Raw genomic sequence first — 10228 nt, forward strand, 5'->3', positions numbered from 1 at the left:
CAAATTAACCTCATTAAACTAAAAAAGCTTCTATAGATCAAATGAGACAACCAAGGAAGCAAACAGAAAACCCACAGAATGGGAGAAAATCTTCACCAGCAACACATCCAACAGAGGTTTAGTAACCAGAATATATAACGAACTCAAAAAACAGAACCAAGACAAGAAGCAACCCAATTAAAAGATGGGCTAAGGAGCTGAAGGGAGAGTTCTCAAAAGAAGAAGTAAAGATGGCTATGAAACATCATAAAAGATGCTCAACATCACTAATAATTAGGGAAATGCAAATTAAAACCACTTTAAGATTTCACCTTACCCCAGTCAGACTGGCTAAGATCAAGAAAACAAATGATACCAAATGTTGGAGAGGATGTGGGGAAAGGGGAACACTCATACACTGCTGTTGGGGCTGCAAACTGGTTCAACCCCCATGGAAAGCAGTGTGGAGAACTCTTAAAAAACTACAAATGAAAGCTTACATCATGCTAATTAGTAGAGGTGATAAACATTACCACTGAAATCTATTTGATGACTTTATAGACATACACAGGTGTCAAGGATCCAAGTACAACCAATTATGATTAGTAATAATCAGATACAGATTAGAGATGCATGCACCAACATCACAGTGTTATTAGCCAAAACAATGTGTCTTTCTGTAAGAAACAGTATATTTTAAAATGAAATGGAGATCTTTTTTAAAGGTTAAAAACTCATTCAATTTTATGTCTTACAGGGTTTATACTGAGTTCAATATTGTATAACTGTATTAACTCAACTGTGAACCTAAAAATTTTATAGCCACTTTTGAAAGAGATGCATCTTTGCTCTGGAAACTGTTATTGAGTATGTTAAAGCTGTAATGAAATGCTTCTTCTAAAAAATAAAAATATATATTATTAAAAAAATACAGTACATGCAACATGAAATGGGAAAGGAAAAATGCAACTTTTTTTGGGGGGGGGGTTGAGACAGGCTCCCACTATGTAGACCAGGCAGGTCTTGAAACTCACCGAGAGATCCACCTCCTTCTGCCTCCTAAGTGCTGGGATTAAAGAAGAGTGCCACAATGGCCTGGAAATTGTCATAGGAGAATTTTCCCTTTCTGATCCCTACTGAGCAGAACAGCACACAGGCACAGGTGGATGCTGTCACTCTAATGGCATGTGTTGTTTGCAACATAAAGGAGATAATTTGTTGCTTCCACTGATACTGCTTTCAGTATTGATATTTTCAAATCACACACACACACACACACACACACACACACACACACACACTATTATTCTCAGTCAAAGGGATAGAAAGGCCATAAGGGGTTAAAGGTATGTGTTTGGTTTACAAGAAGAGCCTAAGGCCTAGTAAATTGTTTACACTGTAAACAGAGATATTGTTAAATGATCCAAAATATGATATTAACTTTGGTTATAAGGTTAGGTAAGATTCTCATTTGTAACAGAAAGCGTTCCCAGAAAAACAACTGCCACACTGACTCCAAACTCCATCTTTCCATGTGTTATCATGCAAACACAGAGTTGGTTCCATCGATTTTTCTTTTCCTTTTTTCTTTCTGTGAGACACAGTGTCACATAGCTTAGGCTAGCTTTGAACTTACTATTCATATTTTATCACATTTATTTGTTGGTATGTAAGTGTGTGCATGCCCACGTGTATCACAGCACACATTTGGAGGCTTGCAAGAGTTGGATCTCTCCTTCCACCTGTGGTTCCCAGGGATCAAACTCAGGTCATCAGATTTGGTGGCAAAGGCCCAGCCAGTCTCACTAGCCCAATATTAATATTAGAGAGTTAGGGATGAAGGGCGTCCTTGAATTTGAAGAAGCCTGGCTCTGCTCCAGGTCCTTGTCTCAAATACTCAAAGAATGAAATTAATGGGCAAGGAAGAATGAGATTTTTTTGTTGTTTTTGAGACAGGGTCTCACTATGTAGCCCTAACTGGCCTGGAATTCCCTGTGTAGACCAGGGCTGGCCTCAAACTCACAGAGATCCACCTACCTCTGCTTCCTGAGTGCTGAGTGCTTGTGCCACTATACCTGGCACAAGGATGAGTTGTTATTATTATTATTATTATTATTATTACACACACATACTTTTTTGGTCTTTTTGAGACAGGGTCTCCCTGTAGCCCCAGATATCCTGGAACTCACTATGTAGACCAGGCTGGCCTTTAAACTTACAGAGATCTGCTTGGCTCTGCCTCTCGAGTGCTGAGACTAAAGGCGTGTGCCACCATACCCAGCTATTATTTTTTAAATTTTTTTCTGGCTATTATTTTTATCTTGTTTGTATGAGTGTATTATCTGTATATATGTAAGTGTACCCATGTCATGCAGTGCCCAAGGAGGTCAGAAGAGGGTGTTGGTTTCCCCTGGAACTGGAGTTAGGGACAGTTGTTAGCTGCCATGTGGGTACTAGGAATTGAACCTGGATTTTGGTGGTTTGAATGAATATGTCCCCCATAGACTCCAGGTATCTGGATATTTTGTCCCCAGTTGGTGGTGATGTTTTGGGATGTCTTAGAAGGTGTGGCCATGCCAGAGGAAGCAGGTCACTGGGCGTGAGCTTAGAAAGTTCTTAAGCCTTGCCAGATCTCTAGTCACTCTCTGCTTCCTGCGCCTGCTTGAAGATGTGAGAGCTTAGCTTCTGCTCCTACTCCAGACACCTCTGCCGCCATCCCTCCCTGCCATGATGGACTCTTGCCCCTTTGGAACCATAGCTAAATAAACTCTTCCTTTTCTAAGTTCCCTTGGTCATTTGTTTCTATCACAGCAACAGAAAAGTAACTAATGCATGGGTCCTCTGCAAAACAACCAGTGCTCTTAATCACTGAGCCATCTCTCCAGCCTCTAAGAATGAGTTTTAAAGAGTTTTTATTGTAGAAAGAAAGTTTAAAGAAAGAAGATTAAAGATTGATTGTAGAAAGCAGAGCTTATAAAAGCAAGCTCTGGAGGGGTCCCCCAAGAGAGGGCAAAACAAAAGCTGTTTGTTTAGGCCCTTTTCATAGGACTTAAGGCAGTAACTGGACAAAGACTGAAGTGATTTCTATTGAGATTGGTTAGTTTTCTGAACATCTCACAAGTTGGCCCAATGGAGGGCCAACAAGCTCTATGCATGTCCCCTGGCCCAGAGAGATGTCAGAGCTCCTCACTCAATTAGGGGTTGGGAATGGTCATGCTTTGAAGCCCCTTGTGTTCATCTCTGACTTATGTTATTAACTATTGACCTTGACTGTCTGCTGACCATTAGCCTTCATTAGCAGTGGTAGTGTTCCTACCTTGCAGGTGTTGCTGATCTTAGACCTTGGAGGGCATCTTAGTTACTTTCTGCTGCTATGATAAACATGACCAAGGCAACTTATAGAAGGAAGAGTTTATTGGACTTATGGTTTCAGAGGGATATGAGGCCATCATGGTGGAGGAGGCATGGTGGCCCTGTTATGGCCCTGAATGGAGTCCCCCAAATTATAATAGCCAAAGTAACTTCTTTTTGTATAAAGCAGCCACTTTAAACTTCAAAAGCTAGAAAAACAGCCAGCCTCAAGGTTAAGCGCCTGAACTTAGTTGCTTCCCCTTAGAAGAGTGTTTTCTTTGGAGTAGCTGGCCTTGGTCCTCCTAGACACTGCAGCTACACTTAATCAGAAAGTGCCTTACTGTTAATGTCTCTATATATCTGTTAAGAGAAGGTAGTTTGGGCTCCTGTAGTTTTCTGATCTGATAACTTGGGCATTCTGACCATATTCAGGACCACCTGGCATTATTCATGTGTAATGAAATTCCTATGGTATATGGGTTTTGCCTTCATAAGCCAGTTTCACCCTCCCCTCAGGGCTGTGGGTCCAAATCTGACTAAGGGACCATGGATAGCTATAGCCCTAATAAATTTGATCAATTAAAATTTAAATTAAAGCCAGGTGTGGTGGCACACGCCTGTAGTCCCAGAACTTGGGAGGCAGAGGCAGGCAGATCTCTGAGTTCAAAGCCAGCCTGGTCTACATAGTGAGTTCCAGGACAGCTGGAGGTACAGGGAGACCCTGCTTCAAAAAGACAAAAAAAAAAAAAAAAAATTTAAATTGAGTCTTTTCCCCAATGGCTTCAAACTCCTTAACAGCACAGGTAACTGGATCATAAAGCTAAGCTCTCACATCTTCAAGCAGGCAGAGGAAACAGAAGGAGAGAAACAGGAAATGGGACATGACTGTGAACTCTCAAAGCCCACCCCCAGTGACATACTTCCTCCAGCAAGGCCATACCTGCTTAACTGCCTCAAACGGTGCCACCGACTGGTGCCAAGTATTCAAATACTTGGAACCTGCGGGGAGCATTCTCATCTAAACCATCACAGAGGGTCAGCTTGTCTGTCCGTTGGACTGAGCTCTTTTGTTCTCATGTTTATAGGCCCAGCTTGCTTTACTACAGAGCTGACTTGGATCACAGCTACGAAGATGCAGCTGCCGTCTTTCCTGGTTATCTCATATTTAACTGTGGTTGTCTGGGCAACCTGTTTCCTGAAACAAGTGGAGGCTTTTAAAAAGTTGTCCTTATTAACAATTTAGTGTCCCAATTAGCGTCATTGGAAGTAAGGATATATGAAAAAGGCTGACAAGATGGCTCAGCAGATCAAGGCGCGTGCGTGCTGTGAAAGCCTGATGAATTGGTTTGGGTCCTGGAACCCACTTAAAAATGGAAGGAGAGAACTGGCTTCACAAAATTGTCCTCTGACCTCACAGGCTCATCAGCACATACACAGACACAGACACATAGACACAGACACACACACACACCACACACAGAGATACACTAATAAAAAATAAAGGACACAGAGGCACACACACTGATAAAAAATAAAGGACGAAAGTACCTTGTCTGTTCCTCAAAGAAGGAGGTTTCCTGGGAGTGAGAGGCAGCCGAAACCGACCCACACTGATCCAGAGCTTTGACCTTCCCCTCACCTGGTCACATGACCATCTCATGCCCAGGTGTAGGCTCTTTTGTTTCTCATTTTAGTGCTCCTGAACTTGATGTTTAACTCTAACATTTCTTTTAACTCTAACCTGTTTTTACCAGAACAGTTGCACACACTGACCTCGCATTCCTGATCCTCTTGCCTCTACCTCTTGAGTGCTGTAATTACAGGTTTACAACACAATCTTCAGCATCTGGTATATTTTTTCAAATTAGTGTAAGTTTGTCATTTCAATTAACTATCAGCTCTGTTACCTGTTTCACCTTTATGTTTTCTTAAGCTTAAAAAATTTATTTTTTTATTTTATGTGTATGCGTGTATTGCCTGCATCTAAGTAAGTGCACCCATGTTATGCAATGCCTGCAGAGGTCAGAAGAGGCTATCAGATCCCCTGGAACAGGAGTTACAGACAGTTGTTAGCTGCCATGTGGGTGCTGGGATTCGAACCTGGTTCTTCTGCAAGAACAACCAGTGTTCTTAACCGCTGAGCTGTCTCTCCAGCCCCTGTTACCTGTTTTAAAGCCGAGACATAATGGGAGACGGTTCAGCAGTTTTTGAGCATGTACTGCTCTTGTAGATGTTTCAGTTCCCAGCACCTGCTTGATGTCTTGATATGGTTTACAACTGCCTGTAACTCCAGCTCCTAGGGTATCTGACACCTCCGGCTTTCATAGGCACCTACACTCCTATGTACATACCACACAAATACACACGCATACATTAATTTAAAATAATACAAATAAAAAATAAATCTTTAGAGCTGGGTGTGGTGGTGCATGCTTTTTAATCCCAGCACTTAGGAAGCAGAAGCAGATGGATCTCTGTGAGTTCAAGGTCAGCCTGGTCTACTTATTGAGTTCCAGGCCAGCTGGGCCTACAGGGAGACCCTGTCTCAAAAGACCAAAAAAAAAAAAAAAGACAAAAATAAAATAAAAAATATTTTAAAATGTGGTCTAAAGGCTAGGAATGGTGGTGCACACCTTTAATCCCAGCACTCAGGAGACAGAGGCAGGCAGATCTCTGTGAGATTGAGGCCAGCCTGGTCTACACAGCAATTCCAAGCTAGTTGGGACTACAGGAAGACCCTGTCTTAAGAAGAAAAATGAAAAAAAGAGAAAAAAGCAGTATAACCTCCGTGATAGAGCACCTACCAGCACAAGACCCTGAGTTCAGTGCCCGGGGGCTTGCATCCCCATGGTTGACACCAATATGAAATCCACAGAGATCTTAGGACACATACTCTGGAAGCAAGGCTTTGGATAAACACAATTCTGAGAGAAGGCAAACTCAGTACAGGTGGTCCACTACCAACATGTGTCTTGTGTATGACACATTTTCATGTGTCAAAGCATATTGATGCTTTCCCTTTCCCTATCCTTGTAACTGTCAGTGTTTGAAAACATTATCCATCATCTGGTCTGACTGCTGACTAGAAAGGAAAGAACCAAGTAACTGCTTAGCATTGGCTTCTCCTATGAGAGAATTTCTCCTCCCAGTCATCTTCAAGAAAGTCTTGCAGATAACTACTTCCGTTTTGGTGACTTTAACATCAATAGACTTTGATAGATTTGGGATTTGAGAGGAGATGGGAAATCTTCCTGTAGCCACCACCCAAGCAGCTCTAACTACAGGGGATGTGTCACCTGTCTGGTATGACCTCATAGATTTCAAAGATTCCTTTGAACAGTGGCTTTATAACACTCATGTCTAAGGGAAGTGTTCACGGATGCTCAGATGTTTAGTTATGTTGCAAAGTTACTGCGATGTTGGGAACAGAGCCCTATGTGTATACTTCCCAGCCTTTCAAAACCCTGAATTGAAACCAAGCCTGGAGAGATGACTCTGTGGTTAAGAGCACTGGCTGCTCTTGCAGAGGACCCCCGTTCAGTTCCGAGCACTCACATGGTGACTAACAGCCATCTGTGACTCCAGTTCCAGGGGATCTAACACCATCTTTTGGCTTCCGCAGGCATTGTATGTATGTGGTGCACTTACATGCAGGCAAAGCACTCAAATACCTAAAATAAAAAAATTTAAGATAAAAATGAAAAGGTTTATAGACCAAATGTGGTAGTTCCTGCCAGTACTTGGGAGGCAGAGGTAGGAGAATCAGGTACTCAAGGTTAGCCTTGTCTACACAGTAAGTTCTCAACAGCAGCACAACAACAAAAACAAAAACCCCAAAACCTAAACTTAACATAGCTGCCAGAATTAGAGTCCTTTTTAACTTCTGTCATCTCCTATTCAATTACAGTTACTCTTCAGATGGTGGAAGATTTCTCTGAGGAGCGAGTACCGGGAAATGAAAGAAACTCATGAAGACTTCCTAGAGCATTCACACCTTCAAGGTGAGGAAGTTACACTCCATACCCGTATCTGATTATATACTTAAATATAATCAAATGATGAATTTAAATATCTTTTGGGATAGGCTCTCATGTATTCTAGTGTTGCATCATTTTTCTGGGAAAATGTAAACAAACACATCTATTTGCCAGAGATAGGACACCAGGAACAGACCAAAGAAACAGTGCCATCAAAGTCTAGCTTAGTGAACCAGTGAGTTTACTGGGGTTGCTTACAGGAGGATGAGAGATGCGTTAACTTGCAGGAGCATGGGTGACTCAGAGGAAGCAGCATTACTGAAAAGCCCACCCCAGAGTGGGTGGGCACTCATGGAAGCTGCCTTGCCCACAACTTGCAGGTAGTTCCACAGTAAGGGTCCGCTTACCCACCCCCCCACGTACATACAGTTGTTACTGCGTGTATAACCTCGGGGAGGGGCTCTGACACTATTGCAGACTTCCAGAGCTTCCTGAGACTTAGGAGTTTTATTTACTCCCGGAGCTTTGGTAAGCCTCCTTTCAGGAGGAACTATGTCAGTTTTGAAGAAATAACACACCACAGGCTGGTCTGGAACTCTCTATGACGAAAGTGACCTCAAACTTCTTTTTTCTTTTTTTTGGGGGGGGCTAGATTTTTCTTTTTGGAGATAGGGTCTCTCTGTAGCCCCAGCTGGCCTGGAACTCACTATATAGACCAGGCTGGATTCGATCTCACAGAGATTATCCTGCCTCTGCCTTCCAAGTGCTGGGACTAAAGGTGTCTACCACCAAGCCTGGCTATCATCTTGAACCTCCTGCCTCTACCTCCCAAATACTGCAATTACACACATGTGCCACTGTACCTGGATTATTGCAGTAGAGGGATCAAGCCCAGGGCTTTGTGTATGCTAGGCAAGCACTTTACCAAGTGAGCTACATCCTCAGTGCAAATGTGGATTTTTTTCTTTTTTTTAAAATTATTTATTTAATAACCACACAATCAGAAGAAGCATTTCATTACAACAGCATTGATATATTCAATAACAATTTCCAGAGCTAAGATGCATCTCCTTCAAAATTGGCTGTAAATTTTTAGGTTTACAGTTGAATTAATACAGTTATACAATATTATACTCAGTATAAACCCTATAAGACATAAAATTAAATGAGGTTTTAGACTTTAAAAAAGATCTCCATTTCACTATTAAAATACACATTTTCATACAGAAAAATTCATTTTCGATACAATTGACACTACAATGCACATGCATTTCTAATCTCTCTATATATGTTATTACTAGTCACAGTCGGTTACTTTCTGAGCTCCTTGGCATCTGAGCATGGATATAAAGTCATCAGGTAGATTTCAATGGTAATGTTTTTCACATCTACCAATTATTAAGGAACAAATTTTTATGCTTTGAAGAATTATTTTTTTTAATTAAAAAAATTATTTATTTATTTTTACACCCACTTCCCAGACAGCACCCTTCCATAGCTTCCCTCCCCCCACTAGAGCCCTTATACTCTGATATCCCTGCTACTGTGTGCTGTGTTGTCGGCACCCCCAGCCGTTCCCCACTCCTTGCTCTTTTGGTGAATCTAGTCAGTCTATCTAGAGGTCTTTGTTTTAGGAGGGTCAGCTGTTCCTCATCTAGCAGCAATCAGTTGTCAATATTCCTTTTGATAAGATTGGGGTCTGCTGTTCATTTTCCCAGTTCTATGCTGGGTTACTATCTGAGAGTCCCTTTGGCCACCCTGGCCAACAACTCAGAAGAAGACATCTCCTATCTGGCATTGTTGCTTGTTATGTCTTTAGCTATGCATATGGACTCTTAAGAGATTATATTGGCCCCTTTAATCTTTGGTTATACTTTCCTTTGGGGTGTTTAAGGCCATACAGTTGGCCCAGATAAACCAATTTATTTTTACTCTTAAGGCCATTTGAGGATCTGTTCCTCAGGGCTCACATGGGCTTGGGAGGAGCCCCTGGCTCCTTTCTTTTACCAGTTCCGCCTATGTGAAGATAAATCAAAGGTCGTACTCAACCATGGCTGGCTTCGCTTGGAAGCATGGAAGAAATATTTCCTCTGTGTTGACATTCCTCTTTGTAGACTGGACACTGGTTCAAGTCCATCTCGTGGGGTCTCCATGGACTCCTTGATCAAGAGGACAGGTGACCCACCACAACTACAGGACATTTTGAGAGATGCTCATAGCCCCCTGGAACTTGGACCTAGGAGGGCAAGGAGCAAAACCTTTTCTTTATGTCCCTCTGACCAAATTAGTATAGGCCTCAAAGTATGTCTGTTAAACATCCAAGAAGGTTAGCTCCATCAGTCTGGTACTTTTAATTATTGTGTGCCATGTAGATAAATCTTGGGCAAAGACCAATTGTTCTCAGATAAACCTTGCCTAGACATATATTTCTTGATCTGGTATGTATAATTTGTCAGTAGGTTGTTGGACTAATATGGTTCCCTCTGGTTTTTAAAACTTGCTAGGCATTATTTATCTCTCATATTGTCTAACCCCTCCATCATGGTTTCCCCAATTGAGGCGCCCCCATTTTTCCCCTTTCTCCCTTACTAATACCCTTCTCCTATGGTCCTACCTCTCTTGAGGTAGGTGCCTACAACACAGCGGACAGTAGCAGGGATAACAGAGTATAAGGGCTCTAGTCGGGGGAGGGAGGCTATGGGAGGGTGCCATCTGGGAAATGGGTGTATAGTTGAGTAAGATGGTTTGGGATGTTCTGTACGACATACACACAAAAAAAGTCAACAAATTTTAAAAAATGAATTATATTTGAGGAGGAAGCATAAAAATTTATAGCATATTAATTAGTAGAGGTGATAAACATTACCATTGAAATCTGCTCGATGACTTTATAGACATACACAGGTGCCAAGGATCCAAGT

The 10228-nt window shown here is 41.9% G+C and overlaps 1 protein-coding gene across 1 annotated transcript in view; it reads left to right on the forward strand.

Annotated features, from left to right (window-relative positions):
* Positions 1–10228, forward strand: part of Fbxo36 (F-box protein 36) — a 121973-nt gene that overhangs the window by 74389 nt on the left and 37356 nt on the right. The window contains exon 2 of the mRNA XM_008844458.3: positions 7238–7331. Coding sequence (XP_008842680.1) covers positions 7238–7331 — 94 coding nt within the window. The remainder of the gene's footprint in view (positions 1–7237; positions 7332–10228) is intronic.

Source organism: Nannospalax galili, unplaced genomic scaffold, assembly GCF_000622305.1.
Source record: "Nannospalax galili isolate Female #2095 unplaced genomic scaffold, S.galili_v1.0 scaffold220, whole genome shotgun sequence".
Taxonomy (NCBI): Eukaryota; Metazoa; Chordata; class Mammalia; order Rodentia; family Spalacidae; genus Nannospalax; species Nannospalax galili.